This window comes from Haemorhous mexicanus, chromosome 3 (genome assembly GCF_027477595.1).
Source record: "Haemorhous mexicanus isolate bHaeMex1 chromosome 3, bHaeMex1.pri, whole genome shotgun sequence".
Taxonomy (NCBI): Eukaryota; Metazoa; Chordata; class Aves; order Passeriformes; family Fringillidae; genus Haemorhous; species Haemorhous mexicanus.
The window spans coordinates 60,559,163-60,580,690 of record NC_082343.1 but is presented as its reverse complement, the minus strand read 5'-3'; the positions used below and the strand labels follow the sequence as shown (position 1 = coordinate 60,580,690).

Here is a 21,528-nt window from a genome sequence, read left to right as displayed (position 1 = left end):
TCCTCAAAAACCAAATCTGTAGCAAAAACATTAGATAAATTAGGAGCATTGAACCAAGACTCCTTAGAAAACAATGAGAAGAAAACTCTCCTTACACAAGGTAGTCTTGTTCCACACACAGGTGTATGGCAAAGACACGGGCAGCCCCCATCCTGAAAAAATTTTGATTCGTATGTTAACTCTTTGGCTTGTTATCTGAAATAAATCCCCATGTGTGACAGTAAAATCAAGTACAATTGCTTTTAATCTAGGATATAATAAAATTTTTGCAAGCATCTTTTGAAATCTTCCATTTGAACTACTTTCTGTGAAGGATTCTGTTACAGAGAGCATGCTGTGGTGGTCAATGAAATACTATGGCTTCTTGTTTTCTGTTGTCTTGCTATGCTCATGTAGCAATGTCAAAGTGTTAAGATACCAGATCTTCTGCCCTCTGTGTTCTTTCATGTGCAGAGCAAGGACAGAATTTATTTTTAACTTGGCTACCTTTCCTCCTCCCAAACTCCTCCCTACCTTACGGTCAGCAGCATCTGCTGTTAGAAGCCATCCACATTATCCATCTGGGGTTGTTGCCCAAAGTTCCCTCTGGCTCTGTGCATCAAGTCTCACTTTTGTTACTTTTTCTCTTGGTGTTTGAAAAGAAAGTAAAAACACCTTCCTTATATCCCAGCTGCTCATGGCTCTGTGTCATGGCATTACTCTTTGGAGCAATAACATGAACTCCTTTACTTCATGCTCATCCCAGACTTGTGCATGTGCAATACCTTAGAGATGCCTTTTGATACAGTCCAGGAAAAAAATTTGGACTGCTTAGCTAAACTAACTAATGATCAGAAGCAAAAAGCAAGAGCAAAGCAAAAAGCCAGGCAAAAAGCAACAGCAGCACTATGTACTGCCCCGTCTCTGTGTCCCGCCAGCCATGCAGGAGCGCCTGATAGGAAAACCAAAACAAAACATTCACTCTTCAGAGCCCGTCTTGAAGGCACAGAACGTAATATCCAGCATAACCAGCACACACAAATGGGGATACAATCTTCATAAAGTCACCCTAAGACATTCCACCCCTTATTCCCATATCTTCTACATACTACAACACATCATGCATTTATTCACATAAAACTTCCATCTGATCACCCAAAATTTACAAGCAATACCCATCATGGCCTCATTACATCCCCACACTGGACCACTGAATCCAGGCCCCATACTACAGAGCTGCAGGATTCCCCACTTTCACTTTACTCACTCAAAACTCCATCTTTCACTTGCTCAGACCATCAACACTTACACATTTCCTTCTATCTCATGTCTTCACAGTTTAATGTACAGACAATGGCAGTAACATCCAAAGAACAGTGATATTTGCGTATCATTCTCACCCCACAATCTGATCTCCCTGAGCTACACATCATGTTGTTCCACCTCTTTGCATTATCCACCATGTGCAACCTGGTCCCTGAGCAAAGACAACCCCACAAATTGGTTTGTCTGTACTCAAGGCAGAATTGATCCACACGGTCTTCCCTAACAAACCTCTGGCATGTACCACTGGGACTTCATCTATTATATTCAGGGACTCAGACTGGGCAGGATCTGCTCGGTTGGTGGAACCTCGGGTGTTAACTAACCAGGTGGCCTTTGCTAAATGCTGCTCCCAATTTTTGAAAGATTCCCCCACCCAAGGCTTTCAACTGGATTATTAGTAGTCCACTGTACCTCTCAACATTTCCTGCAGCTGGTGCATGGTAGGGGATACCCCACTCAATGCCAGTGGGTGCACCCACTCAATGCCATGTTCCCTAGCCCAGGTGTTGATAAGGCTGTTCTTGAAATGAGTCCCATTGTCTGACCCAGTCTTCTCAGGGGTACCATGCCTCCAAAAGACCTGCTTTTCAAGGCCCAGGATGGTGTTCCGGGCAGTGGCGTGAGGCACAGGATAGGTTTCCAACCACCCAGTGGTGGCTTCTACCATTGTGAGCACGTGGCACTAGCCTTGGCATGTCTGGGGCAGTGTGATGTAGTCGATCTGCCAGGCCTCCCCATACTTGTACTTGGACCACCGCCCACCATACCACAGGGGCTTCACTCGCTTGGCTTGCTTGATGGCAGCACATGTCTCACAGTTGTGGATAACCTGAGAAATACTGTCCATGGTTAGATCCACCCCTCGGTCTCGTGCCCACTTATAGGTGGCATCTCCATCCTGATGGCCTGAGGCATTATGGGCCCATCGAGCTAGGAATAACTCTCCCTTCTGTTCCCAATCTAGGTCTATCTTGGACACCCTTATCTTTTCAGCCTGGTCTACCTGCTCATTGTTTTGGTGCTCCCCATTAGCTCTACTCTTGGGGACATGGGCATCCACATGGCGGACCTTCACAGGTAGTTTCCCTACCCTGGTAGCGATGTCTTTCCACTCATCAGCAGCCCAAACTGGTTTTCCTCTCTGCTGCCAATTGGCCTCTTTCCACCTCTCCAGCCATCCCCACAGAGCATTGGCTACCATCCATGAATCAGTGTAAAGGTAGAGCCTTGGCCATTTCTCTCTCTCAGCAATGTCCAGGGCCAGTGTAACAGCTTTGAGTTCAGCGAGTTGGCTCGATCCACCTTCTCCTTCGGTAGCTTGTGTGACCTGTCACGTGGGGCTCCATACGGCTACTTTCCACTTCTGGTTCATCCCTACAATGCGACAGGAACCGTCCGTGAAAAGAGCATAGCGTGTTTCCGCTGGTGGCAGCTGGTTATACGGAGAAGCCTCTTCAGCCCGTGTCACTGGTTCTGGTTCTTCATCTGTGACAGCAAAATTCTCACCTTTGAGCCAATTTGTAATTACCTCCAAAATCCCAGGGCGATTCAGTTTACCTATACAGGCACGCTGAGTGATAAGAGCAATCCACTTGCTCCATGTAGCATTGGTGGTGTGGTGAGTGGAAGGAACCTTGCCTTTGAACATCCACTGCAGCACCGGCAGTCAGGGTGCCAGGAGGAGTTGCACTTCCGTGCCAGTCCCCTCTGAGGCAGCTTGGAGTCCTTCATAGGCAGCCAAGATTTCTTTTTCTGTTGGAGTGTAGTTGGCTTTGGACCCTCTGTAGCTTCGACTCCAAAATCCCAGTGGTTGGCCTCGAGTCTCCCCAGGCACCTTCTGCCAAAGGCTCCAGGACAAGCCATGGTTCCCGGCTGCAGAGTAGAGCATGTTCTTCACATCTGGTCCTGTCCTGACCGGGCCAAGGGCTACTGCATGGGCTATTTCCTGCTTGATCTGGGCAAAGGTTTGTTGCTGCTCAGGGCCCCAGTGGAAATTGTTCTTCTAGCGGGTGACCAGGTAAAGGGGGCTCACAATCTGACTGTACCCTGGAATGTGCATTCTCCAAAAGCCTATGGCACATAGGAAAGCTTGTGTCTCCTTCTTATTGGTCAGTGGAGACATAGCTGTGATCTTGTTGATGACATCTGTAGGGATCTGATGCTGTCCATCTTGCCACTTCACTCCTAGGAACTGAATCTCACAAGCTGGTGCCTTTACTTTGCTCTTTTTAATGGCAAAACCAACTCCCACGAGGATTTGGATGATTTTCTTTCCTTTCTCAAACACTTCTGCAGCTGTGTTCCCTCATACAATGATGTCATCAATATACTGTAGGTGTTCTGGAGCCTCACCCTTTTCCAGTGCAGTCTGGATCAGTCCACGGCAGATGGTAGGACTGTGCTTCCACCCCTGGGGCAGTCGGTTCCAGGTATACTGCACTCCCCTCCAGGTGAAAGCAAACTGAGGCCTGCATTCTGCTGCCAGAGGAATGGAGAAAAATGCATTGGCAATGTCAACAGTGGCATACCACTTTGCTGCCTTGGACTCCAGCTCGTACTGGAGCTCTAATATGTCTGGCAGGGCAACGCTTAGAGGTGGAGTCACTTCATTCAATGCACGGTAGTCCACAGTCAATGTCCATTCTCCTTCAGATTTACGCACAGGCCAAATAGGGCTGTTGAAGGGTGAGTGGGTCTTGCTGACCACCCCTTGGCTCTCCAGCTCTCAGATCAACTTATGGATGGGAATCACAGCATCTTGAATGGTTCTATGCTGTTGACAATGCACTGTGGAAGTGGCAATTGGCACCTGTTGCTCTTCTCCCTTCAGAAGTCCTACTGCAGATGGATTCTCAGACAGTCCAGGCAAGGTGTTCAATTGCTGGATGCCCTCTGTCACTACAGCTGCTATCCCAAATGCCCACCTGAGTCCTTTTGGGTCTTTGAAATACCCACTTCAGGGGTAGCCTATGCCCAAAATACATGGGGCCTCCGGGCCAGTCACAATTGGATGTTTCTTCCACTCATTTCCAGTAAGGCTCACATCAGCTTCCACCAAAGTGAAATCCTGGGATCCCCCTGTCACACCAGCAATAGAACAGATTCTGTCCCCACATGTCGCGATGGAATTAATGTGCATGGCGCACATGATTTATACTTTGTGCATGGCACAAAGATTTATACTCTTGTGGTTCCGATATGCCAGGCCAACGAATCCACACAGTCCAAAAAACATGGTTTCCCCTAGCCTCTACATGGCTAGAGGCAGGGCCCCTCTAAGCCTGGTTATCCTTCTTTCCCTGGGCATGTCTTGGAGGTTCCTTCAAGGGGATCGGACATGTCATCATTATCATCACACCTGGCAGTTCGGCTACGGGCAACTGAAGCTGCTTTCCTTTTGGTGAAACTCCCTCTCTGAGCCCTGTCCTTCAACTCACACACCCGTTGTGCCAGAGCAGCAGTAGATTTCCCATCCCATCTCCTCATGTTTTCTCCGCAATCACACAGGAAGAACCACAGCTCAGTTTGTGGGGTGTACCTTCTCTCTGCATCTGGGGAACATCTGCATTGGGCTTTAGAACCTCTGATCTGTACTGCTGAGATTTGGAGAAGGTCTTCTTTAATCTCCTCTCTGAGCTTCTTGTGATTCTCCTCTACCTTATCCTCTAACTTTTGCAGACGAGTTTCCACTGCTGCGATTCTGGCATGTGTTGAGCCATGCACAGCGTCTCCATATGCTCCGAGCTTCTTTGCCATATCCAGCACGGTCTCATCCCTCTCATCCCACTTCATTATGGCTAAGGCAGAAGCATATTCATGTGGCCTGAGTCGTACAAGTTTCCACCACACCACAGATGTGCATGGTACCAAGTCTGGATTCCTATTTGTTACGTCATCAGAGAAGACAATCTCTGCCACTGCCATTTCTCTCAAGCGTTGGATCCCTTGCTCTATGGTCTTCCACTCTGTTTGCAGCATATAAAGATCATCTGCACACAGGTATCTTTCCAAGACCCGTGCCCAGAAGCTGTGAGGGTTACCTCCCCTCATCATTCCTTGGTCGATGACAGGATCATGTGACAAGGATCCCAAATGCCTCGCTTCAGTGCCATCCAGAATTGTAGCCTCGACTGCAGCATCCCAAAGACGGAATAACCAACTAATTATGGATTCATCAGGTTGTCGAGTGTAATCCTTCCTTAGGCCATGAAGGTCCTTCAGGAAAAAGGACTCAATATTGGCTTCTCATCTTGCACCTGCTGCTTTGACTCCTGATTTTATGTCAGGAGGCATTGAGGGACCTTCTCCTGCATCATCATCATCATCATCATCATCATCATCCACTGGTCGACTGGTCTTGTCTGTGCATTTTCCACTTCTCGTGCTGGTAGCAACAGCCATTGGTTGAAGCTTATTGTCTGGTTTAGCTGCTGGCTTAGGCTCACTATCTAGTTTGGCTGCTGGCTTCGAGCCTGGGGTGTTGGCTGCAGCCTGAGAGACCGGGATAGCTGCTGATTTATCTCCCTGCTCCCCTGCCTCTGTCTGCTGCCTGACAGTATTAGCAGTGTGCTATAAGCATAGGCCAAGGCCCAGCTCACTGCAATGATCTTTTTCTCCTTAGGGTCATTCTGGTACTTCTCCTTCAGATATTTCCCCACCTCAGCTGGGTTCTGAATTTGTTCATGGGGAAAATCCCAGACTATAGGGTCAGAGAATTCCCTCAGGATTTGGCCCATATCCTCCCATTTCCCACACCGCTCAGGTTTTTCCACACCTGGGTCTACTCCTGAGTCAGGTGTCTCATCAGCCCGTCTAGAAATCTCAGACCTCATTCTAGAGAAGCTGCAGACTGTATAGAGGAAGCTTACCAGACTGAATACCAGAAAGATGGTTTCTTTAACATTCAGGGGAAACTGAACATTCTCCAATAGTGATGTAACAGATTCAGAGGAGAAGAAGGAAAGGCTGAAAAGCCTCATCACCTGCTCCTCCTCTAACAAACTGGGTGCATAACCTTGGCCATGAACATTCATACGTGGAACAGACCCCAGCATGTTTATAAACTTCTTACAAATCATTACCACCAAGCCCAGCAGGATAGCTATTCTGGTCACTGCCCCTCTGCTGTAAAAGCTACATATTAGGGACAGAACGAGAGCTATTTCTGGATAGGAAAATAAACCTAGGGACCATAGAGGTATTAAGATCTCAAAAAAACCAAGGGACCAGAAATGCATGCAAGCCTTCACCCCAAGAGACATTATGAATTCAAAAAGCATGGCTATTAACTGCTTTATATGAACACAGAGTAACGGCAACCAAAATGCACTCAAAACAGGGTTTTTTCCACTCTCTCTCAAGCCCCACGTGTTGGGTGCCAAATTTTGTCCTGGTTTAGGGCAAATTTGGGAGAAAACCTCCAAAAGAGGGCCCCTCCAGAAAGCAAACTCACATGGCCCCAGCCCCGAACCGGTTCCGGAAGGATTCCTCAGAGAGAAGTGGAAAGAATCTATTTATTTAACAGGCACATGACCCCACAGCAAACAAAATTAACAAGACCAGATGACAACACCCTTTCACGGCTCTGAAAAAGATGACAAATTCAGAAAGTCTCCCCTGGGGATGGTTGCTCTGTTATCAGTCCCTCTGGTACTTGGCCAGCTGCTGCAGCCCCAGAGTGCAAACACTCAGTGTTTCCCAGGTCCCAGTTTGGAGCAGGTTTGAGTAGGTCCAAAAAAAGGAAAGGAGAAACAGACCAGGAAAATAATCTGGACAGCTTAGCTAAACTAACTAATGAGCAGAAGCAAAAAGCAAGAGCAAAGCGAAAAGCCAGAAAAAAAGGAAAAGCGGCACTATATACTTACTGCCCCATCTCACATGTCCTTACTCTGCCTTGTTCCTACAGTAGAGTGCATGCACTGCAGTGGAGAAAACTACCATGGAGTAGTTGCAACAACAACGTCTGGGCTTGAGTGCCAGCGCTGGGACTCCCAGAAACCTCACTCCCATGGATACCGTCCCGAAAAGTAAGTCAGGTTCTGTGATAGTCTCTTTATCACCAGTGGTGGGCTGAAGACCACCCTGCACCAGACAGGAGAATTGTTACAGCTATTGGAAGTGTATCTTAAAACCTAAAGATCTTATTTTTCTGGTTCAGTTTTCCAGACAAGGATCTGAGAAATAATTATTGTCGTAATCCTGATGGAGAACCTCGGCCCTGGTGTTTCACTACCAGTCCAACTACACGCTGGGAATATTGTGACATTCCTCGTTGCAGTGAGTCTGGCTTCTAGGCTTCTTCCAGTCAGAGTGCTGTGAGGATCTAGAACAAACAAAAGAGGCCCCAAAGATAAAGTATAACAGACACCTGAATTTTATTGGAAAGAAAAAAATTAATCACTTTAAAATGAACTTCTGATAGCTTTATTGAGGCTAGGCATTTTGTCAAAGGCATTTCTAATGGTTTTGTCTGGAGCACATCTCCCTTCCTTGATGTCTTTTCCTATGACCAGGCATTTCTGCTGTTTCTTCTGTTGCTCATGTTTTGATTCCAAGAAGGCTCACTCTTCCTGAAAATACTTTGGCTTTTGCTTTGCTCTTCCAAATGAATTCTCCACATTTCAGTTTTCTTTTCCCCTAAAGGCCTGTCCTTGCCATTACACTTTCTCTTGGGACTTCTCACTAGACCTCATCCTTGCTGTCTCTCACCAGTCAGAGTATGTCTATTTTACACGTGCACCTGTCTGTGTCACTGATGGGCCAGACACTGTCACCCCAGTTTCCTTCACAGTATTACCACTTGCTCACTTTCCAGCTGTGTTCTGATGAGGCTGCTAGAATTTTCATATCCTGACTTTTGGGGCCTGTCTTGTATCCTGGCTGATGGAAAGGGGCAGATGCAAATGCCCTTCTGGCAGCCTGACTGCTTGTGAAGAACTCAAATGGGAGAAAGTTAAGAAAGATATCTTTAGATCTCTTATTGGCCTTTTGGACTTTTCAAATATTTTGATATTTAGAACTTACCTGCAAAGAAATCTAAAAAGCCCACTTGATTATAAAGATCACAGTGGTTTGTTGGTTTAGTTTTTTACTATATCTAGGAGGCACAGAATAATTTCAGTTCCTTTTTCTATAACAGCAACACCCCCACCACCTCCTGCACCAGGACGCCAGTGTCTCTCAGGGAGAGGAGAAGACTACCGAGGCACAATATCTGTTACTGAATCAGGAAATACCTGCCAGCACTGGAGCTCTCAGTCTCCCCACGGACATGCTCGAACTCCTGAAAACTATCCCTGCCAGTAAGTGAAACCCCTCTGTTACTCCGTGTCCAAGAGAAACACCAAGTCTCAAAATTACTTCCGTTTTCTTGATCTGTATTGCAAAGTCCTTCAGTTACACCAGCATTCATCACCTGCTGGATCTCATATTTTCATTTCTTTCATACATTTATTTTTAGTGACTTCTTTCTTCTTGAATACAGGTGTCTCCTGACTTTCAAGCTCTTCTTGGCTGACTCTTTCCCTCCTCATTTCATCCTTTTACTGTATGCTTGCTCAGATGAAACCATGTGGAGTAAGAAGGGTACAGCTATGATATTTGCTTGGGGCTAGATTTTTTCACCCTAGATTCTCTCTGCTCTGCTACTCTTGACTTCAGAGTATTACAGTCTCTTAATTCATCCTTCAGTCCTGCAGGTATCTGGTTTAGCACATCCAAAACACCAGTGAATTACAATTATTCATGTAACTAATGGCATCAGTTAATACCTTTAACTAGGCAGCAAGAGATTCTCCATTTGTTCATAACTTTTAGTAGACTTCCAAGAGAGACTTTTATCAGCTAAGTTTTCTGTTCTAGGGGCCTAGATGAAAACTACTGCAGAAACCCTGATGGTGAGAAGAGGCCATGGTGTTACACCACCAACACAACTGCCCGGTGGGAATATTGCAACATCCCCTCCTGTGACAGTGCCAAGCCAGAGGCCCCTGGTAAGAGCAGGAGACAAGTGGAAGTGAAGGGTCATCATGGTTTATTTTGAAAAATCTCGTGTGACTCTGCTCAGTTGCATTGCTGCTGTCACTGTTGGCATTGCCATTGTGTCTAGCTGAGCTCCTGGGTCTGATGTGGAGCCCAGGCTGGTGTGTTCAGTCTGGCAGCCAAGTGCAGAAGGTTTTAAGTCAGCTGCTGCCTCAGATCAGGAAATTTTGCAGTAAAAGAAGTCTTTTCATTTTGCCCAGTGGTGGTTACTTCCACCAATGTATTTTTAAATGCTCCATGGAAAAGTTAGTTAGCTTTACATGCCAGTTCCTCAAAAACCAAATCTGTAGCAAAAACATTAGATAAATTAGGAGCATTGAACCAAGACTCCTTAGAAAACAATGAGAAGAAAACTCTCCTTACACAAGGTAGTCTTGTTCCACACACAGGTGTATGGCAAAGACACGGGCAGCCCCCATCCTGAAAAAATTTTGATTCGTATGTTAACTCTTTGGCTTGTTATCTGAAATAAATCCCCATGTGTGACAGTAAAATCAAGTACAATTGCTTTTAATCTAGGATATAATAAAATTTTTGCAAGCATCTTTTGAAATCTTCCTTTTGAACTACTTTCTGTGAAGGATTCTGTTACAGAGAGCATGCTGTGGTGGTCAATGAAATACTCTGGCTTCTTGTTTTCTGTTGTCTTGCTATGCTCATGTAGCAATGTCAAAGTGTTAAGATACCAGATCTTCTGCCCTCTGTGTTCTTTCATGTGCAGAGCAAGGACAGAATTTATTTTTAACTTGGCTACCTTTCCTCCTCCCAAACTCCTCCCTACCTTACGGTCAGCAGCATCTGCTGTTAGAAGCCATCCACATTATCCATCTGGGGTTGTTGCCCAAAGTTCCCTCTGGCTCTGTGCATCAAGTCTCACTTTTGTTACTTTTTCTCTTGGTGTTTGAAAAGAAAGTAAAAACATCTTCCTTATATCCCAGCTGCTCATAGCTCTGTGTCATGGCATTACTCTTTGGAGCAATAACATGAACTCCTTTACTTCATGCTCATCCCAGTCTTGTGCATGTGCAATACCTTAGAGATGCCTTTTAAAATTTTCCCTTCCTTTGAAGATATTTAAACATAACAAAATCTTTCCTTTGATTCTTTCCTCTGAGCAAGTACGTGATATCAGTGGTATCAGATCAGTGTCTGTCTTCTGATGTTTCCTGATTCTGAAATGTAGAGAATTTATGTTTAAGGGAATTTATTCAAGATATTCTGCTCTTTTTTCCTGACATTGTTTGCAATTAGTTTTGTGGATGTATTTTTCTGAACTTACAGTAAACCCAATTTCAAGGGTCAACTTCTATTTAAAAAGCCTCCTACTGTTGTTTATATTTTAACCACTGTGCTAACCAATGTACCCTGACTCTGAAATAAGATCTGATAAACTTCCACCTATGGGTGATCCTCACAGTGATCAAATAAATGAGAACAAACACCACAAGATTAGCACTAGAGAGAGATTTAGATACTGTGTGCATCAGTGAGGGGAAAGAGGAAAGAAGGAAAGGCACAAAAGGATAAATCAACAGTTTACAAGGATCCTGTCAAACATAATGCCTTGACAAGTCACATCCTTGTCACAAGACAACAGTGAGGAGTGCCAGTGGGGCAGATGAAAGACACTTCTGTTTTGTCATTTTCTTGTGAAAAACTTACAGAATGACTGTTTTTGTACCAGGAACAGTTGCTCACAATATTCTCAAGTCCTGTTTTCCAAGATCAGATCCATTTAGATAGAGATTAAAAGGATTTCTTCAAATCTGCATTGCCATCTTTGAATGAAACAGCAATATGAGTGTTCTTTGCTTTCTTCAGAGCATTCATACCAATGTAGGTGCATTTTAATCAGATTTGAGACAATGATATTGAGAGAAGAACCAGAGCCAAGCCTTAAACTGGCAACAACTATAGAGTTGTTGGAAGGAGGATAGATTTTGAAGGAGTACATATAGACCTTGAACATTAAGAAAGCTTGGATTGAGAAAGGACACCTCAGACTCTGACAACCCCCCAGGTAGAAAAGAGCCCCTTCTCTTATTGCAGGGGACATTTATACCCTAGGGAATGGGGGCAGGGGAAGTGGACCACAGCCAATGGGATATCATTGAGGAGGGGTGAGGGGAGGGGTAACCAGGGGACAGACCACCAGGGGGTATAGGGCAGAGGGGTCGATGAGGGAGAGACCATGTGATGGGAGAAGGGAATAACAATCCACGTGACATAACATAAACTATTTCGTGTGATATAAGGACTACTCTCTGCAAATGTCAAATCACCCAGTGCAAAACAACAACTAAATAAACTATTTAGTGCAATACACCACCTCCCCCTTTTTTGTAAAAAAAAAAAAAAAAAATAGAAGGAAATGCATCAGACTATTTCTGCTGCAGATTATGAATCTGTCCACCACTCATGATTCGCGGGCCTGTCAATTTGCTTTAGGTCCACAATCTCTGTGCGGTTGACTTTTAAGGTAGTGGAGACTAAACCACTGATAGCCTTTAAAAGTATGTGACATAGAATCCTGAACGCTAACATGACTAGAAAAAGAACAGAACTGTCCTAATTATAGAAGTGCACCACCCCGAGTCCTTGAACAGTCTGCTGAACCAGTCCTTGGATTCCTTCTCGGAGAGCCGCGTGGACGTTGGGTGCTTTTGATACTAGGTTCAAGCAGCACAGTCCTTCAAATTCCTGGCACTTGTGTCCGTGCAGCAGCAGGAGGAGGAAAGCTACGGCCACACGATTTTGGAGTGTGGCCTGCCTGGTAATCTCCTCATCATCTAGGAGGGAGCTGATGGCCGTGGATGTCGAGTTTGCCTGTTTGAGTACCCAGCACTCCAGGTGGCCCAATTCACTTAGAGCTTTGGCTTCTGCAACCCATGGAAGGAACAGGGATACAGCAACTCTTTTTGACTTGGCCCAGTGGAAAATTTCTGCATCACAGATTGGGTCCAAATTGCTTCTCTTTTGAATTTTGCCAACTGAATTGTTCTTTCGAGTCCATTCGCCAGTCATGCTTTGGTTGGGTGTCAACAGGGACAACGGCCCGATGGTACATGGCCCTCCTAAAAGCCAAGAAGGGATTCCTGCCTATGCCCAATCCCCACAAATTAAAAACAAATCTTTAGGGAGGCTTTTGGGATGTGAATGGTACAGATTATGGGCTGCAACATGGCTTCAAACCTTACACCACCTTTTGGCAGTGAATTCCGCTTGATACTGTACTATGTTGTTAAAAGGTTTGGTGTTGGAAAGTGGGATAAAGACAAAGTGCATGCAGTATGGTGCAGGGGAGGAGCCCAAGAGCTCTAACTCTTGGGACTCCTGAGCAGCTCTGTGTAACTTTGGCAGCCATTCTTTAACATCAGAATGGGTGCAAAGTTTTCTGCAACACAGAGAAGCGTTTATATCCTAGTTTTAGATACCCTAAGTAGTGGAAACGTTATGGTTTCCAAAGCAGTTTTGAAATGGTTTGATCACTGGATATCTTTTCATTTCCCTCAGTTTACTCAGCAGAATGTTAATTCTGTCTCTGCCTAGGACAAAATTGGAGCCTTGTTAACAGCAAAAGCAGAACAGGGAGATGGGACAGTGTCTCAATTTTTTCCTGTGTTCCTTGTGATTTGGAAAGAAGTGGTAAACAGGGATTTGAAAAGACAGCCAGAGAAAATCTCCCCTCCTGCGGCTTCTCCTACCGCTCCAACCGAAGCCTCGACCCCCAAACTGAGAGAGACGAGCGAGGCTTCCCAGCAATCACAGGGTACATGACACAGGCCAATTTTCCGTCTGGTCCCTCAATTTGCACAATGCTTTTTGATACCTTGCCAATGAGACTTCTCCTACACCTTGGATTTTACCAGGCACGGCCTGCAAATCCCAGTGTCACGGCCACAACCTTTCAGGTATGATTGTCACACAGCTCCAGAACTCAGGTTTCAAAGAAATAGTGGACTATAAGGGAAAAAGTCTTATTAATCTTTAAAAAAGTCTAGAGCAAAGACAAAGGCAAAGGAAACAGACTGGAACACTTCAAGTGGAAATAGGCTCTGAACCATGACCTGTTTTTGATCAAAGCTGGGAGACCATTTATGGCAAGTGCATGATGTGAAGCCAACCATCACTGACAAATTTCACATTATTTCAAGATATGTGAAACTTTGTACTGTTAAATCATATGAACTTGAGAAAAACAGGAACAAAACCAGCCAAGCCCCTCCATCTACCTACTCTTTCACTTCCACACACATTTATTTTTTACAGAGAAATTACTGTTTATTTGCTGAAGCTTTTACAGAAATTTCTACTTGAATGCAACCAGCATGGAAAATACCAACCTGAACTCCTGCAACTTTGTCACACTTTAAGGAAATACTCCAAGTGGTCAGTAATATGTTTCAATACAAGCTCTCTTCAAATCCTTAATTTTTAAGTGGTTTAATTTGTAATACTTATAGCTTCAACAAAGCCAGAAATCTGAGCTTCCACCCTGATCCTAAAAATGCTTCTTAATTTGCTTGCATACCACTGAGTTTTGATTCCGATCACTGTGACTTTAAGTGTTTCTACAAAACTCCACAACACTAATGTTTCACATCAGAGACTTCTGGAATGGAAACCAATTCTAAAACCAAAGCAAGCTTAAAATATTTACAAGTAATATGTAGTTGCATATGAACGTACAATTATGTGTTCAAAAATATCTATATATTACAGAATTAAAAACTCACATTTCATAAAAATGTAAACTTAACTGAGAAAGAACTTAGTCTTTTATCCACATATTTGCCTGTAAATGAGTAAAAAACTCCACCTTCTAACTCTCTGTACTATTTTTAGACATCAAGTTGATTCTTTCTATAGACTATTGACTAAATAGCAAATACATCAAGGAATATAAATTTTTTAGAAGTCCATACAAAATCCAACTTCAAATTGTCAACCTAAGACCAAATATTTAGCAATACTAAGTCTGATCTATCTCTTCTATATATAACTACATCTAACACTTATGATATTACATGAAATACCACCCATTTGTCTTAAATGAGTATTAATGAAGGAACATTCATTTCCAGAATCTGATATGGACACAATTGTAAGAAAAATGACTAAAAATATAAAAGCTATCAGGAGGAAAATAAAAAACCAGAACATTTGTCTTCTAAACAATCTACATTCTTTCCAAATTCCAAATCTTCTAAGTCAATAATCAGGTATATATAGGAGAAGTACATATTGAACTTTTCTTCTCCGCTTCAGGAAAAAGATTACAATATGAACCACAACTCAGAGGGATTTCTGAGGCTCCTTTAGTGACACCACAAACAAAAATGTCATCTAACTATAAAGTCAGGGTGGTAGAATCCTTCCTAAGCTGCAAGTCACAAGCTAAGGTCAAAATCTTCAAAAAAAAGTTGACATGTGAACAAGGAACCACTCAAGACACAAAGCTCAGCACATGTAGAAATTCACTGATTACTGAGATTAGAAAAAGTAGAAAATGGAATAATTAATTACTGTCTCTAATATTATTATGTTTTTTCATCAGTTCTTAATTCACAGCTGTATTAGACAGATATGCCCATATCACACAGATGTAGTACTCTCAAAATTAAATACTTTCACAGAGGTCATTCTACTAGCCCTCGAACATCTAATTAACTCCCAGGAAAGTCAGTACTGAATTGGAAACATTTTATGAAAAACTGCATGAAAATTGTATGAAAAATGTGAAAAATTTAATGAAAAATGGGTATGGCAAAGCAAGCACTGGTGGACATTAAACAAGTGCATGCCTGCATGTGACACTTCTTTTCACTACTATTATAGTCTACATCATTTTGCCATACCTCCAAGCTACAAGGATACTTTGCTGGTACACAAAGAAGAAAATAAAAGCCACACCAAAACAAGGGGTATGTGCAGACACATACTTTACACTTCATTTTTTTTTTAAATGCTTACATCTCCTGTCTGCAATATATTTTCCTGATCTTTTTTCTGTTAAGGAGTTAAGGAAGGTACCAAAGCCTGCATGTGCTGTAACTCACCACAATACTCTCTTGAGAGTCAAACTTCTTTTTCTTTGGTTTCTTTGTGTCTGCTAGGGCAGCATGGCGTCTGAAGATTTCCTCAAAGCGAACTTTGGTTTTTGCCTTCGCCTCACTTTCAACTGCAAAAAGAAATCAAGAGTATGATTTGCTATCTCATTAATCACCATTGCTAAAAAAGGTGAACAGTCATGCTCTGAAATTGCAAAGGATGAGAATTATTTATCAGGGAAAGTTTACCAAGAAATTCACTTTGTTAAGAATTTCCACTGGCAACATAACCCATGCAAGGATAACTCAGCAGCTTTGCACAGACACACACACACACACACACACACACACACACACACACACACACACCAGTCTTTCACTTGTTGCTGAAGTCAGCACCATCTACCCTGTCTCCTGAAGAAAGCACATTTTGAAGAGCACACAGAGGATCAGCACAAAACTTGGGCTAGCCAAACCAGAGGACAGATTACTGCCCTCCCTGTTTATGAGCAGAGGTGACACACCGTCTTCCAGCAGAAGCAGCAGATCTGGGCTCTTACTGGATCTGGAAACCAGAGCAGCACTATCCTGAGACAGACCTGTAAGAGCCAGGAGCTGGCACTCTCGCCTTTCTATGAATCATGATACTGCCATCAGCAGCATTTCAACCCCTGAAGCAGCAGCTGTTCTAGTTCCCCTCAGGTAATGCTTAAGCTGTAACTAAGAATTCAAAATGCAACCTGGAACACCACTGAAAAAGGCTGTTGAATCTTCAGCTACAGCATATTTACCACTGTCATTACAACTTTTGGTAAAAGTCACTGAATTATTTTTTTAAATAAAAAAATAACACCACTTTGAAAACCAGGCTGTAATCATGAACTCTAAAAGGTGACAATGGAGCATTAAGGATTTATATAGGACAGAAATAACTTCTATCATTTGCACCTAGTTCTAACTATAAAATATACACAGGAAATCAAACACAAAGTATCCTTACCTGCTCGCATTTTCAGTCCTCTGTTAGAGGTGGCTCAACACAACAGCTGCTTCTTCCTCAGAATTCACCATTCTAGTTAAAGTATTTAACAACTGTCATTAGCATAAGTGGTCCATAGACTTCAAGTTAGTAATTAAATCTGTGCTAATTAGTATTAGGGATGGCTGCATTTTATTTAGAAATAAGTAGTTCCCTATTTGTCTAAATTATTAGAAATTTTCTGCTATCAAATCCCAGCTCTGATAGCTCTGATACTTATTATTTGAGAGAAAAAAACCCCAACATTACAGTAATTGAATTAGCTATTTGGCTATTTCTGGGTGGGAGCCAAATAATTCAGGACTGTAGTCCTCCAGCCTTCTAAAAAAAATCTAACAGTTTATTTAAATAATAATGACCCATGAAACCATTTATGTTGAAGCCATTCTAATCAGATTCCTCTCCTGACAGTATCAGTGAGGAGGCTGGCTGATAGTTTTCAATACAAAGGTTAGTATCTGCCAGCAAATCTAACTTTATTACAAATCTCTAAATATTTATGTTTCTATAAAGCATTTGTATTTTTACAGAGCAGACAAGCAACTACATGAAACTCATTTCTCTAAAGAAAAAAAAAAATTGTTAGGCCCTCCTGGTTGTGGAAAAAAGCCTGCAAATGCAATCCAAACAAAGCTTGAAGGCAAATAAAAACATCACACAGGTTTATCTTTTCATCAAGAAAATTCAGACTGCTCTACAAAAAAGTTTAATCCAAAGAGCTGTTTTGTAAACCGCAGAACCAATGAAGTGTTGGTTCCTAGGAAGGTGTGATGTTCCCTGCAGCCTTCCATGCAAGAACTCTGGTACCTGTGTCCCCCATGGCCCACCAGGTAACAGCTCTGAGTTCTCCCTAGGGAACAGCTCCTGTTAGACACCACTAACTCCACATTCACTGCACACCCAGACTGCACTGATCCTAACAAATTAAGGCACAGCATTAAACAGTGCCAGGATATGTGGTTGCATTATTCTCACATCATTCTGACCACCTAACACTCATCCAAACTATGCCTGAAATGACACTGATGACATTGCAATATTTTCACCATCTAAAATATGTTCTGACTCCCACAGGAAAGCTTTACTGTCACTACTGAACCAGTAAAATAACACTTCTTACAATAAATTAAAAGAGAAACCACTGAAAAATAAAACTGCTTTTGCCATTTCTACTTGGTTAAACCTAATGGGCACTTTAAAAGTACTACAGTTACTAAGTGCTGCTTTCCAAGTAGTCAATTCACAAGTGGCTAGAAAACACATAATTTAGAAGAGCAGAAAACTAAATAAGTTCAAAAAATACAGCAGATTCTATCACTTTAATCGCTGACTGAGAACCACAGAAACATGGAAAACTATCTTATATTTAGCTGAATGATTTCAACAAGCCCTCAAAAACTAATTAGAAACAAGAAATTAAATACTGAAGAGCTCTTAAAATTGAAGCAAAAAATATGAGAGACAATATAGTACACAAAAGCAAAATTAAATAAGTGCATACCTATTCTAAGTACAGAAATAAGTTTCTGGTCAAAGGTTAAATAAATCAGTCCACCAAAAAACCCAACCAACCTATGGGTTGGTTAAGATAAAATTTTACAGATAATTTTTTATTATAATGGAACAAACATCTTACCAAAGGCTGGGGTCGCTTTGCATCTACAAGCCCTCTCTGTAAAACGAAGAATTCATAAAATTCACCAATGACTGCATCACTGCTTGTTTATTCAGTCTCTACCCTGTTGTGGCAATAAAACTAGGAGATAAAGTCCTCTAATGACAGTGCTATTGTTTAATAGGCATTTCCAATTTAGAGCTTCATGCTCTTTGACAGGCTGCATTAAAGCAACTCTCAGGCTTGTGTAAATATAGATCATTAATCAACAAGGATAAGAACAAGGCTGTTTACTTAGTGTAATCTCACTTTAGAATAGGAGAGATTTGATTGTGTATCAAAGTTCAGCAACGACCATGTCCCAGTCTGAGTAAGCTCAGTTACCATTAATTTTGTAAAAGGCATTTTTGGCTCATCAGATTGGATCTCTTCCATGCTAGTAAATATAACACAATCCAACACCGACAAAATCACCTATCTCGAAAGTGACATAGTCCAGCCACCAGGAATAAACAGCAATATAAATTCATAAAGCCTAGACTTCCAATTACTAGACTTTCCTGAAAATAACCTAGTTTGCTCCTCTCCAATATTCTATTTGTATTTATAAAGTGATTCTACATTAAACTCTTCCTCTTTTCACTGTATTTTACAATATCCCTTGCATTCCAATATTCTGTATCTGTAATACAGGGATTTTATGCTAAACCTGCCACAAGGGTCACTATAAACAAAACCTACGTTTACTGACCACTAATGAAAGATATAAATCAAACCCATGCTACAATGAGCAGAACATACAGAATTTGCACTATGCAATGGGAAGTGAAAAATTTCCTACCCAATTATAACCATTTGGGAAACTGAGCTGACAAAATATAATTGCACACTCTAGAATTTTCCTGAACTACATTCCTCATTTTCCTTTTGTTGCATTAAGTGAGCATAAACTTCAATGACTGAAAACCAGTGGAACACCTTGTTTATTTCTCATCCTTTAGATCATGGGGGAAAACTCGGGTTTTACTTGAACATCTCTAATTTACCTACATGTAGGGATCATTACTCTGAGATGTGAAAGTGTTTCACCTCAGAATTATACAGCAAAATTACATGGAGATGAATCTGTTCCTCTTCACTACTGACCAATCTGACATCAAACAACAATCTAGTTTTATTAATGAAAATTCAGTATTTAAGTCCAGAAAACTGACAGATGAGGTAAACACCTATGTCAAAACAAATTAAAGTGCAATAGTTTTCTACCAGTTTGGATGTGCCTGTAAAAACTTCACACTCATACTAATAAAAGTTTGGAAGTGTTTTAGAAAGCTGATGTGACCCTCGGTTTTCTAGTAGTAATGCATCAGAAAGTTTTTGCTTCATAGGAACTGTCAGGTTGAGGTTTTTACTCCAGAAATTTGGCACCTTTAGTCAAGAGAAAGTTGTGAACAGACTCTGATGGCAAAATCACTGATTTCAGTTCTATGTAAGGAAATATAGAAGAATTTTATTGCTTATTAAGCATTAAGTTTCTGCTTTATCTTAGAGACTAATTATGAAAAAGTGTTCTCAGCAAGAGACCACCCTAGGTATTTTAATTTCCAATGTGACATTCTGCTGTGCCCAGAATAGTGGTAGATTTAAAAGCTATAAAGGAACATTCCCACCACACACCACAACTGGACGAGCCGAGGGAATTATTCAACGAGGATGCGATGTGCATCCAAGTGGGCATTCCGAGTGCAGGGAGGCATCCCCGTTTTGGAGCTCAAGGTGCCAGGCATGGAGAAGCGCTGTGCGTTCACTGCAATGCCCACGCATGTCACCCCAGTGAACTACACAGCTGGTGAAAAGCCGAGGGGGAGGCGGCGCGTAACAACACCGATCTGGGGATTAGGGCTTCCCGCAGCAGTGCCCCGTGCCGCCGCGCCGGCACCAGACAGTGACAGCGCGCGGGTCGCCCTAGGCCGCCGCTCCCGCCTGCCCGGCACATTCCCGGCGGGGCCACTCCGGCCACGCTCGCCGGGTGCGCCACCCGCTCCCGCCTGCCCGCCGGAGCGCGCCGAGCCCGCCCGCGCTCCCCGGCCCGCGCTGGCCGCCGCCCAGCCCGACCACGCTCCCGCCCCGGCTCCCGCTCCCGGCCCCGCTCCCGCTCCCGGCCCTGCTCCCGCTCCCCTCCCGAGCGCGCCACCGGCCGCGGTCCCGGCGCGGCCCCCGAGCGGCTGCGGCCGTGCCCAGCCCTGGGATGGAAGGGGAGCCGGGGGAGGGAACAGCGGAAGGGAGGAGGTACCCAGCCCTACCCGCCCCCGGGGCCGCGCACTGCGACGAGCGGCGGCACCCGCCCGGCGGTTCCCGGCCCGGGGCGCGGCCCCGCTCCCCGCCGAGGGCATCACTCACCCCCGCCATCGCTCACCCGGTCCCGTCCGCTCCCGTGGCGGCCGCGACGTGGCCCGGCTGCGGCCGCCCCGCCTTCCCCCCTTCCCTCCGCCAGTGGGCTCTTCCTTGGCCCTGCTCCCCCCTCCTCAGCGCCGCGCCGGTGGTTCCGCCCAAAACAATCGCGGCTCCCAAGGAAACGGCGGGCGAGGGAAGCGCTGGGTAAGGAAATAAACACAAAACGAACAAACAAACAAACAAAAACCGGTAAAAAGCATTAGAGACGGGAACCCTCGCACGGGTCCGCTGTTAGAGAAAAGTGTCGAAAGTACATGTTAGCTCTCAGAGTTCAGACTAACAAAAGCTGCTTGCGGAAGAATTGAAGTCCCTGGGCGATGGGCTCTGTGGGGCTCGGGAGGCCAAGTGCCGGGTGCTTGGAATGCAAGGGACAGGTGCTGGGAATGCACACAGGCTTTCTGCAAATCGCAGCACAGATAGCGAGCTATGCAGGTACTGGAGAAACTTTTATTTCTTGCCTGATTTAGGAGTTGATTTAAGTAGTGTTTTGGTTTTTTTTTTCCTCCGCCTCTTAGGGATAATTACCTAAAAACTTAAGCTTATTTGTCATATTCCAAAACTTGCAAATTCACTTTTTCTGTGTAAAATTTGATTAAAATTGTAGATGTCAAAGGTCTCTCATACGCTAGAAGGTTTGAGAAATCAGTGCAAGGTTTTCAGTGAACGTGGTTAGTTTGTTTCAGAAGTAAAGTTGGGTAAAATTAAACTGCGTAAAATTAGCCTCAGTTGGCAGCAATTCTCAGAAACTAGAGGTGAGCAAATGCTTGTGATCCTGAGCTTGTGACACAGTTCCCAAGCATTGCATCCCTCAAATTCTGTCAATGAATTACACTGGCTTCCAAAAGAATGTGCTGTGGAGAGTTTTGTGGAGACGTGGCTTGAAGAGAAGGGACATGATAAAATACAGCTGGTAAAGCAATGGGCCTCTGATGGGGGGCCTTTGGCAGGGCCAGAGTGTCCTTGAGCAGGAAGTTATACGATAACGGGATGCAGAAGCAGAGACTAGCTAATGAGGGGAGAAAACA

The 21,528-nt window shown here is 43.7% G+C and overlaps 2 protein-coding genes across 15 annotated transcripts in view; one reads left to right on the top strand and one right to left on the bottom strand.

The window, feature by feature from the left end:
* The window catches only part of LOC132325113 (plasminogen-like), a 74,020-nt gene that overhangs the window by 15,743 nt on the left and 36,749 nt on the right, over positions 1 to 21,528 (top strand). For 9 of the 11 annotated variants that reach the window (XM_059842018.1, XM_059842017.1, XM_059842014.1 and 6 more), the window contains 4 exons: positions 7,211 to 7,331; positions 7,463 to 7,581; positions 8,444 to 8,606; positions 9,166 to 9,296. In XM_059842018.1, the coding sequence (XP_059698001.1) occupies positions 7,211 to 7,331; positions 7,463 to 7,581; positions 8,444 to 8,606; positions 9,166 to 9,296 (534 nt within the window). The remainder of the gene's footprint in view (positions 1 to 7,210; positions 7,332 to 7,462; positions 7,582 to 8,443; positions 8,607 to 9,165; positions 9,297 to 21,528) is intronic. The other 2 variants (XM_059842021.1, XM_059842015.1) reach the window with 2 other exon arrangements.
* AHI1 (Abelson helper integration site 1) overlaps positions 1 to 21,528 on the bottom strand; it is a 145,110-nt gene that overhangs the window by 111,615 nt on the left and 11,967 nt on the right. Inside the window, exons 1-3 of one of the 4 annotated variants that reach the window (XM_059842030.1) lie at positions 18,071 to 19,720; positions 16,396 to 16,467; positions 15,405 to 15,526 (exon numbers count right to left, since the gene is read on the bottom strand). The gene's annotated coding sequence lies outside the window, so the exon portion shown is untranslated. Of the gene's footprint in view, positions 1 to 15,404; positions 15,527 to 16,395; positions 16,468 to 18,070; positions 19,721 to 20,449; positions 20,644 to 21,528 lie in introns of those variants that run through there. The other 3 variants (XM_059842031.1, XM_059842033.1, XM_059842034.1) reach the window with 3 other exon arrangements.